Genomic DNA, 17,804 nt, shown 5'->3' with positions numbered 1-17,804 from the left:
CTAATAATTTTACATTATAAAGCGTCATACATATTATTAACAATGGAACTTAAACATTGCACTTTAATTCAATATTAAAAAATCATTACTAAAAATATATAAATACCTAATTTATATCTAACGCTCGTTCTAACTTTTCATCGTATACTGCAAATATGCTTAAAAATATGTCCCATATGAGATAAGTATCACTTTTTCAACTTTAGAATTATCAAAACTTTTAGTGCAAAAATCCGGTCCCACTATTGAGCTAGTAATTAATGGATGATTCCTAATAACTTTTTTAAATAAAAGCAGAAATATCCCAAACATTAACGTCAAACCCTCCCATACATTTAGTACGACGACTCACCCCTCACTGTAATAAAATAATAAAACTACCGTTTATGAAATAATAAATCTATTATTTCATAAACGGTAGTTTTATTATTTTAATAATAAATCTATTATTTCATAAACGGTAGTTTTATTATTTTATTACAGTTTATCATCGCAAATAATGAATCTCAAGCAGTTTTATCTCTTACGACACCAACGTCCTTTGAAGGGTGAGTCGTCGTACTACATGTATGGGAGGGTTTGTGAGTTAATGTCTTAGAGTAGAGTTAATGTCTGGGATATTTCTGTTTTTATTTAAAAAAAGTTATTAATGTAATTTTACTCATTGGGTAACGCACTTTTGATATCAATTTGAAGTTTTCTGATATCTGTTATATTTACGGAATTATAGCCTGGCTACACTTAACGATTACACCCTGTATATCATTAGATAGTTCATAGCCTATATCTATCGAATATATCGTTCTTATGAGCGTATTTGGTGGGCATACCTTATAAGTTTCAGTACAGGAAAAAGTACATATGAGCTGTACTTTTAATTGTTAGTACAATCGGTATCAAATAGATAGTGACGGCCAAAGTGACCAAATATAGCTATAGGATCTAAATGTGAACGAATAGGGTTAGGAGAGGCATATAAGGCCCACCTTTATTTTAACTGAAATAGTTTTATAAATAATCAGGATATTATTACCAATTCAATTCAATATAGATTTCTCATTTGTTCATGTTTCTTCATATACCAAAATAGTTATAATAATATTCCGGCGCTTTTGAAAAATACACGTTTTATAAAAAAACCATACCATGTTGGTTCGGAGCCGGGCCTTGTTACTTGCACTGTCAGTGTCAGTGTCTGAGTCATAGTACAAGTTCAAGAATAACAGAGAATATTACCGGGCCTTATTACCTTTTATCATGAATTAATTTCATCTTTAATTTAAATGGTCTAGTAAAATAAGGCCTACATGAGTCATGGAAAAACAAATTGTATTTTATTTAGAAAGTACCTATATGTTGTTCATAATCTTCAGTAAGCTGACCTCTAAGAGTCTATCTATTATAATAATTAATGTAGATTGACAGTTTACTTGGCAAATTGTACTTTTACCTTTAGGTTTTATGTCGGAAATATCTCACCCAATTTGTAATTAATGATGTTTACTGATTGTTAATCTTAAATATACCTACTTAATATTATGAAGGGCACTTATATTATTTTAGCGGACCGAACGGATGTATATTATTGTGGACCACTTTTTTATTTAAATAATTAAATTGTAATTCATTTCAAAAAAGGTTATTACAATTAGGGATATAAGTAGATACCTCACCTATCTTATTACAAAGCATTACAAAAATGTCCAAAGGCCAAAGCCACGCTGATAAGCCATAAGACCTTAAAACCTATAAACGACCTCATAAACATAAACGTTCACTGAAAAAAACCAAAGGCATTTGTCATAATTTTATTTCGTTACTGAGTTATCGTTTTGCACCGAATATCAATGAAATAAAAGCACAGTTGTTGTTTGATAGATACATTTATATAAACATCGTCACATGAAACCAATATAGGTACTCGTAAAACAGACCACTGCTGGTATTGGCTTTAAATATCGTTCTTTCAACTGATAATATAGCCACAAAAACTCGCTGAGACTGCAGGTCGAGTCTTGATTTCAATTTCTTGATGATATATCATTGAATTAACTTTCAGAGCTCGTGATAGCTCTTAGAATAGCAACAGAACTAGTTGAAACTAAGAATTTTATTGCTGAAATTATGTGAACAACATTGCTCCGTCTTCATAAATAAAATTTTAATAATTTATATTGCTTAGGCTAAAATGTGAAGAATTTTGTTGATAAATTGTTTATCTAGTATATTGACATTATGTCATATATGTTTTTAAAATGATGTAATATGAATACCAGCACAATGAAAATTTATTCCAATAAGAAATAACAAATCTTCAAACTTTTTTCATTTTAAGAGAATTAGGAAGAAGCTAATTACACTGATTTGGTTGTATTCATATATTTTATTAAATAATTTGTTATATTTTTTAAGTATTATGACTTGTGAATAAAAAGATGTCGAAATTTTTATGACTCTAGATCTCCGTGTGACGTTATTTATTTACCCTATTTATTTTGAACACAGTTTTTCACTGGTATCATCATTCGTATACGGATATGAATTTCAAACTGTCAAACTGGGAGATCCTGGTACGCGTCCGCTTTGAACCAAGCCCAGCGGGCATCTGATTGAAAGGAGAATTTGACAGATATGGCGGATGTATGGAAATTTTACGAAAGTTTACGTTTACGATTGGATTTCTCTGTAGCCTTTAAGAGGAAAAATAGGAAAAGCCTGATTCGTTGTAGTCCAGTTATCTGGCTTTCGAAATCACTCGATTTTATAGCATGAGCATCGATTTTTTTATACAAATTTTACTAAACGCTGACACTCGTTCATCTCGTTTTAGGTACAACTTTGCATAGGTGTATTTATTATATTGTAAAATATTTCAGATTTTCAAGGGTGATTCGTTGTAAACACACTCTTTGGGATAATAATGACATTTATTATAATTTTTTTTATCAAGAGATGTGAACGCTAGCGACTAAACGGTGACTGCCTTTTTCGCTGATTTTGCTCGATGCAGTCTTAAACGACCTAATACTTCCGGGAAGGATCGTCGTGCCTTTCCACCCTGTATATAGTCAGTAACAGTATCCTGGTCACGACACCAAATTGTAACCTACCTACCTCAGGCGAGGTAGTGCCGCTCGACGTTCCGGTGGGCGACCAGCGCGGCCACCAGTTCGTCTTCGGCTCCTGGAGGCAGCGGAGAAGATCCGGCTTCATCCAGCTTTCGTCAGTATACGCACGACCGAAGTCAAGTATCCTGGTCACGGCACCAAATTGTAACGAACCTGTCTCTAGAGGCGAGGTAGTGCCGCTCAGCGTTCCGGTGCGCGACCAGCGCGGCCACCAGTTCGTCTTCGGCTCCTGGAGGCAGCGGAGAAGGACCGGCCTCGTCCAACCTTCGGCCGTCTACTACCTCTGGCGATGTGTGACCGATGTACGCCAGCACCTGATGTAAAAATTACAAACTGGCTTCAATTCATATTTGCTTGATACAAATTCAAAAGTTAGATCACTAAATGCTTACGTTTAATTGAAAAATTGGTTTGAGCCTTAACTGATTCGCTTGTAAAACAAAGATGACCCAAAACAGTGCAAGTAAAGCTATTTTACATACATGATCCAACTGGTGTTTATCTGGCGGACAGTTTTGGTAGTCCGGCAGCAGATCTGGCGGTAACGGCGGCGGCAATGATGACAACGTGTTGTCCCGCGGACTCTCCACGCTGTGAAAGGACATTGTAGTTATTTACAATACCGATAAACTAATCACTTTGACATTTCGTCAGGTAACAATCAAATTTCAAGCACTAATTGCAAAAAATAATGAAGAATCAACCTTGTTTTGGTACCAGTACGATTCACTATGATTTAATAAGACAAATGGTGAATTTAGAAAAACTTGCTGTGCTACGGCTAACTCAATGCAAGACTTACCAGTTCGAACCGTCTCCACCGTTCGCCGGCGGTGTTCGAATGTACCAGCTTACTGTCTTATAATAGTTATATAGTTAATTCAAGATAGAAGAAGTATTTACCTCTCTGGCAAAGCCAACGGTTCGGGTTCCTGCTCCGCGCAGTAGGAGGGATCGTAGTACAACGCCGAGGCGTCCCAGCACGCTTTCCCCGCGATGTCGCGGAGCAGAACGCGCACCTGCCGATCTGATGTCGCTAGACCTGAACAAGGAAAAAAATAGATTCAATAAATGATTTAACTTCCGAATAAGGATGCAAGAAATAAAGCACCAGAAAATTTTATTTTTCGACACCATTTTTATTTACTGAACAAGATGGAATCAAAAAGAGTAGGTAAATTGACCGTGACGTAACTTTACCTGTGTTATATTAATATATCATATTGGCTAATCGTATCCAGTTAAAAAAAAGGAACTGATTTTACTAGTATATTCCACATACTAAAATAACAGTTTATTTGGATAACTACCCAACTTCCTAAGCCCCACTGTCATTTTAGCAATTGGCATATAAAAACTCGGGTAAATCCATCTGTTAGATTATGGGATTTTTGGTAGTAAGAAAAGGTAATAGGGTCGAATGGATTTACTCGAATTTGAAGTTAAGCGACACAATTTACTACAGATAATTATTCTATAAGTTAGCTGTAGGGCCTCTTGTAATCTAACCCGCTTATTCATAAACGTTTACTAAAGTTAGTAAGTTAACTTTAGTAAACGTTTATGAATATGGGGGTAAGGCTGTATACTGACCGGGCGCGGGCGGCGGCGGGGGCAGCGCCGGCAGCTCGACCAGCGAGGCGAGCGTAGCGTCGCTGAGCCGCAGCAGCTGGATGTGCGGCGCGGACAGCACGGCGGCGCCCAGCTCGGACCCCAGCGACGGCGAGCTGTCGTGCTGCTCGCCCACGCCGCAAGAGAGCTGGCAGCTGCTCCACAGAGGCCAGTGGCCGAGGAACAGGACTAGCTGCGTGCAGATCTTAGGGAAAAAAACAAAAAAAAATACAGTTTTTATTCGCTGTGTAAAGAAAGCATAACCCAAAGTTTTCGTAAATTATAATTATTGCGAATATTAAAAATCAAATTCTGTTGACAGGTCTACATACAGGTAGACCTGTCAACAGAACAGGTCACACACACAACAGGAACAGGGTAGGTAGGTAGGTAGGTAGGTAGGTTGTTGGTAGGTGCCATTCAATTAAAAAGGTGGCATACGTAAAAAAAAAATTTTTTTTTTTAATCAATAGGTTAGATGTACAATCAATCTCAGTTACAATCTCTATATTTAGAGATTATTTAAAATGTGAAAGTTAGCACTCTATCGTCAAAGGTCACTGCCGTCACTGCGGCACTTACGAAGAAAATCACACTCCAGTGATAAGAAGATTTCAATTGTTATGGATATGACACAATAATATTAAACTGGTCAAAATTTTCATGGGCAGTATTTTCATGTATGAAAGTAAAAAAATAGACTGGAAAATTAGGATTTTTAGAAAAGTGTTTTTTGGGGTGAAAAACATATGATATGATACGAGTGTGAATGCTCACCGTCTGTGCCCATAGTTTCACGTCTATGGTGGAAGCAGGAGCAGTTTTCTGGCCTAGATTGTCTTGGCCGGGCTGGATGTTGGGGTCAAAGTCCTCGTCCACGGGTAATGATAAACCTTCTATTTCTGTGTTCGTTCCTCGCATCACAGCGTATAGCACCTGAGAACAAATTATATAAATTATTTTCCATTGGATAGATATTCGACTACATGTCTTGAGAGACATGATCTAAAACATATTCGAAGCTCAACTTTAATTAACCTTTTCGACGCTGTGTCGAACACAAAAACTGTCACTCTGACGCCACGAACAAACCGAAGTGTCAAAACTGAAATTGGACTTTATGCATATGCACGTAGGTCTATGTTGCTCTGTGGCCTGTGACTGATTAATCCGTCTCTGGCGTTGGACCTGCGGTGCGAATATATCGGTCATTGGCGTCCAAAAGGTTAAGGTTGGTTTGATTATACGAATAATAAATATGTAAACGTAGCAGCGTAGGACGTCCACCCACAAGATGGACGGACGACCTTGTTAAGGCCGCCGGAAGACGCTGGATGCGGATCGCTTCCAACCGGTACGAGTGGAGGTCCAAGGGGGAGGCCTATGTTCAGCAGTGGACGTCTTATGGCTGAGATGATGAAATATGTAATATACTTAAGGACTACACTAGATACAAAATTATTATTATTCTAAAACGTGGGAGCTATCTGTACATTAGGTACATCACATCACTTCAGATATTCACATTTGATATTATAAAACTTTTATAACAGAAGTAGGTAAAACATATAAAATAAGTTATTAAACTTTCCATCTAAGGTCTCATTCGAAGAATATCACAACATAATTGCGAAAAGCTGCGCCCAGCTGGCAAGCCAACGCTAAACAATGACTGAAGGATGTACAATCGACATCGAAAATATGTTTACATTTTTGCACCTTACCCCTTTGTAATAAGGCGAAAAATGTAAACATATCTTTGACGTCGGCCGTACAATCGTTATGTAAGAAAGTTTTAGCACTACGTTTGTGGGCCATACGTCTTCATTCATTAGCACCATACACAGATCACCTACACACTAGACGGAGCATACAAGATTATTGATAGTAACACTGCGATTGCTAATTCAGTATGAGAGGGCGGTCGCGTATTTCTGTTGCGTGCTTATTAACGAGTATACTTATTTAAATTACTAATATATACCCTGAATTTTTGGGTGCGGGAATGATTTCGTGTGTTTATAACTTTGTTTATTGTAAAATAGATGCCAAACTATGAATAAAAAATAGGTAGTAAGCTCCAAACGGGCTTAGAAATGTTCAAATAGTTTCTTTCTTTACAGTTTTTACCTATTTGTTAGGCTAGTGTAAAACATATTCACGCCAAAAAATCCCGTGTATGATAATATCAGATCGAGTGCTATTAATAAATATAGGTTTATTGTAGTATAAAATGATCTAGGATAAAACTGTACAAAGTATTTCAAAAGTAATGATGTTGGTGAGGGCTGGATAAATCTGTCACCTTGAAAGAATGAAACGTATGTGTGCAGACCGCCCGGCTTGAGCCTACATAGACTCAGTGAAGAAAGTCCACCTTTGATGACCTCCCGGTCTATGTAAACGTTATATGACGCGTAGTCTGTGTGTGGTTGTCTATGGCACCATATTACACGCGATTTTGACATCGATATTATTGCATTTATAAACGAGGAATCGGTAGGAATATGCACAGTTTGCAAACAGATAGAGTAGTGGTAGTTTACTGTTTAGTAAAACAAGTTTTTAAATTCAAAATGCATAAATACGTAAGTTACAGCATATTTATTTCTTAATATTGTTATGCTAATGTTGGATACATACATACATCACTGGCCCAGTGACCCAAAAAGGATCTTGGCCTCTGACACAAGAGAGCGCCACTCTGCCCTATTCTGCGCCACTTCGCGCCAGTTGGGTATTCCGAGGGCGGACAGGTATTTTTGGGCTTCGTCACTCCAGCGGTATCTGGGACGCCCAGACGGACGTTTCCCGCCCGGGCGCCCCACATACGCTCTTCTCACAGCACGACATTCACGACGATTTTCAGCTAATGTTGGATAACACAAAGTTATTTTGTACTAAATACAATTTTGTGATTTCATCGTTGCATCGGGTCAGGACTTATAAAGCAGTTAATTAAGCACCTACTTATTATTTCAGAGTTTTAATTCTCTCATTTACGTCCTACTGTTCTGTTTCACATAACAACAAATTTAAGATTATATAGCGTCACTAGTTCTTTTTGATATCTACATAATATTAACTTCTCTTCTCTATTCTTCTCTTTACCATCTTTTACTCTTCACTCTTTCTCATTCCTTTCTTACTTGGCAGGATCGCGGCCCTTCAGGCTCAATGCTCCCACTCATACCTCAAATTGTTACTGGCCCCAGGAGCGGCTAAACAATGTGTCATGATAAAAAAAAAACTTTTCTGTGGAACATACACCTTACTTTATTTTGTAGACCTGAATATATTATAACACGGGTTATGGATGTAATTTCAGGCAATCGTCGCCCTCGCCCTGTTCGCTGTGGCTCTAGCAGCGCCGCAACACCAAGACCAACAGCCTCCTGTGGAGATCCTCAAGCAGGACTCCATCGTAGGTCCCGAAGGATACCACTTCGAGTAAGTTTCGATATACCTGTACTTGTAACTGTTTAGTTCTAGCAAAGAGAATTTGCAATAGAGAGTTAATGTCATGGTAAATTATGTAGCTACAGTACATTTACTGCCATCTTTCGACAGAAGGTTAAAACTGTTAGAACGCCATTTGACTTTGATCCTTATTCTTCCACTGATATGTGTTAACTTGTTAAATATTAATATTAAAGCCTATATATCTACTCGAGAGTAGGCTGAAGGTTATAGCGCCATCGCTCGAAAACATTGCACCATACCTTTGGCCTACAGTGTGTAGTGGCTTCATATATAATTTACTTTGACAATCCGCCTCAATACACTCTATTCTCTTTGGTTCTAGCTTTTGCCCGCGGCAAAGTCCGTTTAAATTAAATTACCATGGCCTTTATCCCTTTTAGTACTTCTGTGCTAAATTTTGTATCGTCTTGCGTCGTCCCATTCGTTTTTCGTCAAGTTCTTAAATTAGTCCTATTCTGCTTTCGTCGCTCATTCTACTTTGAAAGCCACCGACGATTGGAACGAATGTAGAATGAGTGACAAAAGCAGAATAGGACTAATTTAAGCATTTGACGAAAAACGAATGGGACGACCCAAGACGATACCCTAAATTTAAACCCCATTCCACCTCTTAGGGGATGAGAATTCATGGATAAAATCAGAATGTCCTTGGTTCGATCCCAGGTTTGAATGAAATTTGGCACAAGTATCTCGTCCAATTTAATCCAAAACATGCAAGCAGATTTACTATAAAGGGCACAAACGTTGCCTCAAACTTTCACGATCATAATATTATTAAGATATAGTTTGCGGTGTTCAGAAAATTAAGGGATTCTTAGGACAAAATTGGCTCTTTAGCTCTTTTATTTTCGGTTTCTATACAGCATTGACACTAATGATAGTACCTACCTGAATGTTTCTAAATAAAATTAAAAATTCATTAAAAACTTGCATAATTTTGTGTTGTTGGAATTTTAACTTTCAATCAATTTATTAAATTTCAATTTCGCTGTCCGCGCTAAGCGAATTCGCCAGGGTATATATTGATACTTCGTTTCCAGGTTTGAGACAAGCGACGGCACCTCCCGCCAGGAGCAGGGCACGCTGAAGCAGATCAGCGAGGACCACAAGGCCATAGAGGTGCAGGGCAGCTACAAGTACACTGCGCCAGACGGCGTGGTGTACACCGTCACTTACACCGCCGATGAGAATGGGTTCCAGCCGCAGGAGCACGTCGACCAAGGGCAGGGGCAGCAGGGGCAGCAGGGACAACAGTACCAGCAGTACCAGCAATAAACACTAACAGACTAAGGGCTCATTTAGACGATGCAAGAATGCGAGTTTCATTACATTGCGGGTTTTGATTTGTCTGTTGAATTGGACGTAGCCAACAGTCCGCAATGTAACTTAAATCGCAAGCGAGTTCGCGCGCCGTCTAAATCAGCCCTAAACTGACCATTGGTCCATTGGTGGGGTTTATCTCGTTGCAGCATGGTTCACGAATAATGAGATAACTCTGTCTATAGTTCGTTTTTTAGCATTAGAAATAAGGTAAACAATCTTGATGTGTATTTTAATTGAAAACACACATTTTAAAAATAAGTTACGGCAAATATGTAACAATTATGAATCTAATACGATCATTTATATTCTTCTGCTTTCATAAGTAATAGTTACTGATTTAAAAAAGCGTTTTTCAATTAACAGACATGTCAAGATCGCTTACCTTCTTTCTAATGCTAAAAAAACGGACTAGGATGGTACCAGAATATCGCTGTGGCATATTGTAGGCGAAAAAATACCTAAAGTAGATAGTGTAAACTAAACGCTTGTACAGTACGTACGAAACGTAACAGTCAAATAAATATTTACGTTTGACATACTTGTTACCGCATATGGTAGGGGTTAAATTTGCACCTATAATATGTTACAATACTGTTCGCCTTCGGTATTCCTATATGATGCTTATCCAAAAATACTCATTACTCCGATACACGCACATTAGTGTAGAAGAAATAAAAATATAAATGTTTTTCCTACAAAATCGATGGTGATGAAATTGTAAGCTAATTTTATATCCTAAAGGATTGGTTAATATTACTCAATTTTGTGTAGGTTTTACTACACGTTCAAATTGTTATTTCTTGCTTTGTATTTAATTTTCTTCAGAATTTACTAACTATTCATGTTTTTTATAAGCTTTTGTAATTATTTTTGTACAGATTTTTAAATATATTTGTTATAATTTTTCTCTTTCGTTTTATTGATCACATTTTTATTAATCCATCATTTTGGTTGTGTTACGGTACAAAATCAACTGTATAAAAACCATAGAAAAATTTCAATTGAAGTAGGTAACTTACTTTTTCCCGATACGTGGGGCCACACTGCACAGCGATCTCGGCGAAACAGGAGCAGCGCCAGCTAGCCAAAACCTTTACTCAATCGCGTCCCCTACTGCTAACTAGATTACGATTATTATGGTGCCTTACCTTGAATATTATAAGCAACAGCGTCTGGTCGCCCTCCTTCGCCTGCATGAGATACGTGGGGCCACACCGTACGGCGAACTCAGTGAGACACAGGAGCAGCGAGCCAGCCAAAGGCTTCACTGAGTCGCGTCCGCTACTGCTAACTAGATTACGATTATTATGGTACCTTACCTTGAATATGATAAGCAACAGCGTCTGCTCTCCCTCCTTCTCCTGCATGAGATACGTGGGGCCACACCGTACGGCGAACTCAGCGAGACACAGGAGCAGCGAGCCAGCCAAAGGCTTCACTGAGTCGCGTCCGCTACTGCTCGCGAGTTGGGCCAAGCATGCACAGATCCACTTTATTATTTTACCTATAACAAAAACGTTATGTTCATTTTGTGGGCCATCAGGAAACTGGAAAATGGCTCCATTTAATTTCATTGCTCATGCTCGAAAACGTATCAAAACGTGTCAAGCGTTTATTCGTTTATTCGTGAGTAACTGGATTAAAATATTTTTTTTATTTTTGAGTCTCACGGGAGTATTATAAATATAATTTCTAGAGGTTTTGAATTAACTCGTGTTTTAGGGTTGTGGTATTCCATCTGTCCAATATATTGGTCCAATGTGTATTGCGTCTCACATTTTGCTTAATGAGAGAGTGAGATGCAATGAAATGACACTGGACAAATAACTTGGACAGGTGGAATACCCTTACCATAGAGAAATATAGTAAGACAAGAGTGCTCACTCCACACGTCAGTTTTGGTACCAAAAATACTATTATTTTCATACTCGACATCTAGCAAGTCTAATGTTGTTGAGCATTACACTTTCCGGTCGGTGCTAAATCTATTGTCAAGTAGCAGTACTGATAATTCCGCTACTCGATGCTAGATGTCGACTATGAAAATAATAGTCTTTTTGGTACCAAAACTGATATATAGAGTGAGCAATCTATTTTTGAAGTGAAAACTTCTTTAGCGGCGCTGAGCACTTTTTGAGGTGGGGAAAAAATGATAAACTCGAGACAGCGTAACGCGTAACCCTCTCTTTCTACCACGCGGCGAAAATGTATGCCTGAGCCTGCTGTATCGTTTTTATTCACCAAAGAACTTTAGTCATAACGTATCATAATCAGGTCAATTATTTAAAACTGGACTTTAATATTAAGCAATAATGCTCAATGTTCTAATCTTGTACGAGCTGAAATACGAGGATCTCACAGTTACATTCCAACTTTATATTATAGCACTCAAATATAATTCAATAAAGTTTTTCAATAAAAAGGAGGATGGGTCAATTATATATACAGACATTGCAGACATTTTGGACTAGTTATTGAGTTTTCACTTCTGTCGGCACTCCCGGAGTGCAACCCGTTGTTTTTTTTTCTATGCCCTTACAGAGACGTGTATAGCTTACCAGCGAGCCCCGGATACATTTCAACTATGCGGTCCGTGTAGTCGGCTAACACCAGTATGCAGTCGCTGACCACTTTCGCGATGTGCTTGTTTTTCATCTGAAACAAATTGTTATATGAGTACCATCATCTTCACAGGCCTTTCCGTCTATTGCAGACGATTTACGCATTGCTGTTTAGACTAGAGATGCAACGGATAGTTTTTGGCCGGATACCGGACGCCGGATATTCGGCCAGACCATCGGCCGAATATTCGGCCGGCGGAACAGTGATTGGAATGTTTTAATTGTTTTAAAATTATAAACGAGTACGATTATGACCGTCACTGTTTCCTGTGTTAGGACATGATACACGGGACTCACCATCAGCATCTGCAGCAGGCAGGTGACGATGGAAGGCAGGCGCGGGCAGTGTTGCCTGGTGGCTAGTAGGCGGCACACGTGCGCGGTCAACGCGCAGGCGCCGCAACAACGCGCCGCGGCCGCGCCTCCCCGCCGGCAGACGCGGACTACTATGTTTAGAACATGATACACGGGACTCACCATCAGCATCTGCAGCAGGCAGGTGACGATGGAAGGCAGGCGCGGGCAGTGTTGCCTGGTGGCTAGTAGGCGGCACACGTGCGCGGTCAACGCGCAGGCGCCGCAACAACGCGCCGCGGCCGCGCCTCCCCGCCGGCAGACGCGGACTACTATGTTTAGAACATGATACACGGGACTCACCATCAGCATCTGCAGCAGGCAGGTGACGATGGAAGGCAGGCGCGGGCAGTGTTGCCTGGTGGCTAGTAGGCGGCACACGTGCGCGGTCAACGCGCAGGCGCCGCAACAACGCGCCGCGGCCGCGCCTCCCCGCCGGCAGACGCGGACTACTATGTTTAGAACATGATACACGGGACTCACCATCAGCATCTGCAGCAGGCAGGTGACGATGGAAGGCAGGCGCGGGCAGTGTTGCCTGGTGGCTAGTAGGCGGCACACGTGCGCGGTCAACGCGCAGGCGCCGCAACAACGCGCCGCGGCCGCGCCTCCCCGCCGGCAGACGCGGACTACTATGTTTAGAACATGATACACGGGACTCACCATCAGCATCTGCAGCAGGCAGGTGACGATGGAAGGCAGGCGCGGGCAGTGTTGCCTGGTGGCTAGTAGGCGGCACACGTGCGCGGTCAACGCGCAGGCGCCGCAACAACGCGCCGCGGCCGCGCCTCCCCGCCGGCAGACGCGGACTACTATGTTTAGAACATGATACACGGGACTCACCATCAGCATCTGCAGCAGGCAGGTGACGATGGAAGGCAGGCGCGGGCAGTGTTGCCTGGTGGCTAGTAGGCGGCACACGTGCGCGGTCAACGCGCAGGCGCCGCAACAACGCGCCGCGGCCGCGCCTCCCCGCCGGCAGACGCGGACTACTATGTTTAGAACATGATACACGGGACTCACCATCAGCATCTGCAGCAGGCAGGTGACGATGGAAGGCAGGCGCGGGCAGTGTTGCCTGGTGGCTAGTAGGCGGCACACGTGCGCGGTCAACGCGCAGGCGCCGCAACAACGCGCCGCGGCCGCGCCTCCCCGCCGGCAGACGCGGACTACTATGTTTAGAACATGATACACGGGACTCACCATCAGCATCTGCAGCAGGCAGGTGACGATGGAAGGCAGGCGCGGGCAGTGTTGCCTGGTGGCTAGTAGGCGGCACACGTGCGCGGTCAACGCGCAGGCGCCGCAACAACGCGCCGCGGCCGCGCCTCCCCGCCGGCAGACGCGGACTACTATGTTTAGAACATGATACACGGGACTCACCATCAGCATCTGCAGCAGGCAGGTGACGATGGAAGGCAGGCGCGGGCAGTGTTGCCTGGTGGCTAGTAGGCGGCACACGTGCGCGGTCAACGCGCAGGCGCCGCAACAACGCGCCGCGGCCGCGCCTCCCCGCCGGCAGACGCGGACTACTATGTTTAGAACATGATACACGGGACTCACCATCAGCATCTGCAGCAGGCAGGTGACGATGGAAGGCAGGCGCGGGCAGTGTTGCCTGGTGGCTAGTAGGCGGCACACGTGCGCGGTCAACGCGCAGGCGCCGCAACAACGCGCCGCGGCCGCGCCTCCCCGCCGGCAGACGCGGACTACTATGTTTAGAACATGATACACGGGACTCACCATCAGCATCTGCAGCAGGCAGGTGACGATGGAAGGCAGGCGCGGGCAGTGCTGCCTGGTGGCTAGTAGGCGGCACACGTGCGCGGTCAACGCGCAGGCGCCGCAGCAACGCGCCGCGGCCGCGCCTTCCCGCCGGCACACGCGGACTACTATATTTAGCACGTGTTCCTGTAATATCATATCATATCATATCTGTGTGTCATGTCATAATATAGAAGAAAGTCTTACCCCCTTATTCATCAACGCGCTACAAGCCTCAATAAGCTAATAATCGTTTGTCTTTGCACGGGCTGTGTTACTAATATTACAAGCGGAACTCCTTTTCTAATTTCATTTATTGGAAAAGAAGTTCCGCTTGTAATATTAGTTGTAGTTTATTATGCACTTGCACCGTCCCACTACCCCGGGATTAACCGGTTAAACCGGTAATCCAGTGTCAAATTGTACTGGTAACCTGGAATGGTGCAAGTGGCCCTTAGACTTATTAGTTACATATTTGTAAGAAAGGGATAAAGCATAATTTAACTAAAACAGGCCTGTAAAGTTTTATGAATAAGGGGGCTAGAAGTTGATGACCACCATCTTAAATAGAATTACAAAATCAGTATAATTCTTACTCATTGAGAACAGAGTTTTACGAATAATAAGTTTTTGGCAAAGTTTTTCATTTTTGGTACAAGCTTTTATCGCTGACTGTACTTTTCTTACGACAGACAGCTAATACTCATCGAGACAATTCTAAAAACCCCTAACACAATTAGGTTGCGTTGTTTCATCACAGAGTTCCTATGGCCACCTCCTGTCTCCATAATCAGACCAGCTCGATGGTACCATAATATTGCATTGTCATCTGATTTATACATATACATGCATGCAAAATTTCAACTCAAACGGAAACCGGGAAGTGGATCAAATTTAACTTGCAAGATTTGATTACAGACAACGGTCAGGTGAAACTAAATAAAAGCTTGTAATAAAAAGCTCTACCTTTTTCTAGTTAGACAAGCTAGCCAATTAATGGGCGTTTCCAAATGTATAATAGACATGTAAACTATTAAATGGTAGACAAAAACCTTTATTTCTCTCACCGTCTGAACTGTGTATCCTTGATATCCATTGTAATCCTAATTCGTAACTAGAATTGCCTTATAATTTACCATATCATTGAACAATAATAATATAAATTACCTTGAGATCCGGACATGAGACGGTGTTGTATTGATGGGGGTACGGTTGTAACATGGGCGCGTTCATTAAGGCATCTGGTAAGGCGAGTAGTGAACCTAGGAACGTCACCGCCGCTGTTCGCGGACACTGAAACAAATATAACTCATCAGTTAAATCAATAACTGACCGTAGATATGCAGAAAACTACCAACTCAATTTTTTTATCAATGCCGAAAGCGACCAAAGCTACAGTGAGTTAGGGTGTAAGTCACTTTGACAAAAATAAAAAGTTGGTCGCTTTCTACAGAACTACGGTCAACTTATGTATTACTCAGCCATAGGAAAAGGTGTGCCGCACCTCCGATCTCCGACGGCGCACAGACCTTTTCTTAATAAACTGTCGCTGCAACAATCATCTGTCAAGATGCTGTGGCCAATGATGATGATGACAGTATATATGGAGAGTATATATGGACCACAGGATGTATCTTGGAGGGCAGAGGAAGACCAAAACGGAGATGGCGAGACCTTCATTTTGTAAAGAAAGGCGGGAGTGTGCATCGGATAGGACCACATGGCGGGAAAGAGGGGAGGCCTTTGCCCAGCAGTGGGACACTCATATAGCATAGGCTAATAACAAAAATGCACTTTACTCATTATATGCTGATAAACATTATTTAAAGCCCATTTAGACGGTGCGAGAACTTGCATGCGACTTTTATTATATGGCGGCATTTGCTTGGTCGGCTGAATTACATAGATGTAACTTCAATAGTCCGCAATGTAACTAAAATCGCAAACGAGTTCGCGTTCCGTCTAAATGAGCCTTTAAGGACTGATTTAGACACCGCGCGCGACCGATCAAAACCCGCAATGGTATGAAACTCGCATGCGAGTTCTCGCATCGTTTAAATCAGCCCTAAGTCTTTTATCGCCCACTGCTGACCATAGGCCCTTCTTCGAGTATGTCACTTGTCCCAATCTTGAGCTGATCTTATCTAGAAATGACTCACAATTTCCACTCTGCCTGACAACATCCCATTACAACATCAATTTAATATGGCAAAGACATATCCCATGTCTTGCATCTTGGTGATGCTGCACCTTGACATTCTACATGGGGTTTTAAATCTTGATGTCGAACTTTGAGCTCCGTGACTATCTATGGTTATAGACAGACCGCTTAAATGAGCCCTCGCCTGCGCGGTACGGGGGCGACGGGGTGGGACGACTAAGGGCGGCGGGGAAGGTGCGGGCGCCGTATGCCTCATTAAAGCAGTCGGTCTATAGTCAGCGTCTCGGCACGTAGACTGTCGTTAGACTTGTGAGTCTTCTGACTGAACACATGGCGTCTCACCGTGGGCCCCATGTCGGAGGAGTTGAGCACGACGGTGGAGGCGTGCACGAAGTCGAGCAGCAGTAGCGAGTAGCCGTCGAGAGCCAGGGAGAGGTAGCGGGGCGCCGCGTACTCGACCAGCACGTCTACCACGGAGCGGTCCTCGCCCGTCAGGCCTGAGGGAAAACAAACACTTCAGTTGTATTTTATTAGGGTTCCGTACCCAAAGGGTAAAACGGGACCCTATTACTAAGACTTCGCTGTCCGTCCGTCCGTCCGTCCGTCCGTCTGTCACCAGGCTGTATCTCACGAACCGTGATGTGATAGCTAGACAGTTGAAATTTTCACAGATGATGTATTTATGTTGCCGCTATAACAACAATTACTAAAAACAGAATAAAATAAAGATTTAAATGGGGCTCCCATACAACAAACGTGATTTTTGACCAAAGTTAAGCAACGTCGGGAGTGGTCAGTACTTGGATGGGTGACCGTTTTTTTTTCTTTTTTTTTTTGCATTATGGTACGGAACCCTTCTTGCGCGAGTCCGACTCGCACTTGCCCGGTTCTTAGGTAAGTTGAAGTAAGTACAGTCAACGGTAAAAATATGGGTGTAGACAACTTACTCAAAAATATGTCCCATAGTTCTCAATTCACTGACATAAGAGTTATGGGACATATTTTTGAAATGATTTGTACACCCATATTTTTACCGTTGACTGTACTAGAGACTGATAGAGATTGAGTTTTTATATAGACTCAGTTACTTTTTAGGTAAGTATTTAATCTTGTATATCATGTCAAATCCATTCGAGATGAGAATAACTCGCCTCGTGACACAAATATTTAGAAATTGTCAAGGCAAAACAGATAACTAGTAATTTCCACAATAAAAGTAAAATAACACTGTAAATCAGCGGTCGGCAACCTCTCGCTGCATGCCGCTATTTTGTATGTAATGACAAACGACAATGTCTCATAAAGTCATAAATATTAACAAAGTACGGCCCGCATCACCTCCGTTAACTACTATGTGGC

At 42.0% G+C, this 17,804-nt stretch overlaps 2 protein-coding genes across 2 annotated transcripts in view; one reads left to right on the top strand and one right to left on the bottom strand.

Annotated features, from left to right (window-relative positions):
• Positions 1-17,804, bottom strand: part of LOC134673623 (probable Rho GTPase-activating protein CG5521) — a 66,534-nt gene that overhangs the window by 16,510 nt on the left and 32,220 nt on the right. Inside the window, exons 19-28 of the mRNA XM_063531622.1 lie at positions 16,788-16,942; positions 15,452-15,577; positions 14,264-14,431; positions 12,104-12,200; positions 10,865-11,049; positions 5,517-5,675; positions 4,722-4,944; positions 4,032-4,170; positions 3,611-3,719; positions 3,282-3,442 (exon numbers count right to left, since the gene is read on the bottom strand). Of these exons, the coding sequence (XP_063387692.1) occupies positions 3,282-3,442; positions 3,611-3,719; positions 4,032-4,170; positions 4,722-4,944; positions 5,517-5,675; positions 10,865-11,049; positions 12,104-12,200; positions 14,264-14,431; positions 15,452-15,577; positions 16,788-16,942 (1,522 nt within the window). The remainder of the gene's footprint in view (positions 1-3,281; positions 3,443-3,610; positions 3,720-4,031; positions 4,171-4,721; positions 4,945-5,516; positions 5,676-10,864; positions 11,050-12,103; positions 12,201-14,263; positions 14,432-15,451; positions 15,578-16,787; positions 16,943-17,804) is intronic.
• Positions 7,250-9,506, top strand: LOC134673170 (larval cuticle protein 65Ag1-like). Its single transcript, XM_063531125.1, has 3 exons — positions 7,250-7,327; positions 8,068-8,189; positions 9,263-9,506. Exons 1-3 carry the CDS (start codon positions 7,316-7,318, stop codon positions 9,495-9,497), a joined length of 369 nt encoding a protein of 122 aa, XP_063387195.1. The 5' UTR covers positions 7,250-7,315; the 3' UTR covers positions 9,498-9,506.

The sequence above is a fragment of the Cydia fagiglandana genome, chromosome 18, assembly GCF_963556715.1.
Source record: "Cydia fagiglandana chromosome 18, ilCydFagi1.1, whole genome shotgun sequence".
In the NCBI taxonomy this organism is placed as follows: domain Eukaryota; kingdom Metazoa; phylum Arthropoda; class Insecta; order Lepidoptera; family Tortricidae; genus Cydia; species Cydia fagiglandana.
This window is presented reverse-complemented; position numbering and strand designations above follow the sequence as displayed.

Bases quoted from the DNA above. Each gene is read 5' to 3' on its own strand.
- LOC134673170 (XM_063531125.1), top strand. The intron at 8,190-9,262 runs GTAAGTTTCGAT...CTTCGTTTCCAG, and splicing joins CCCGAAGGATACCACTTCGA to GTTTGAGACAAGCGACGGCA.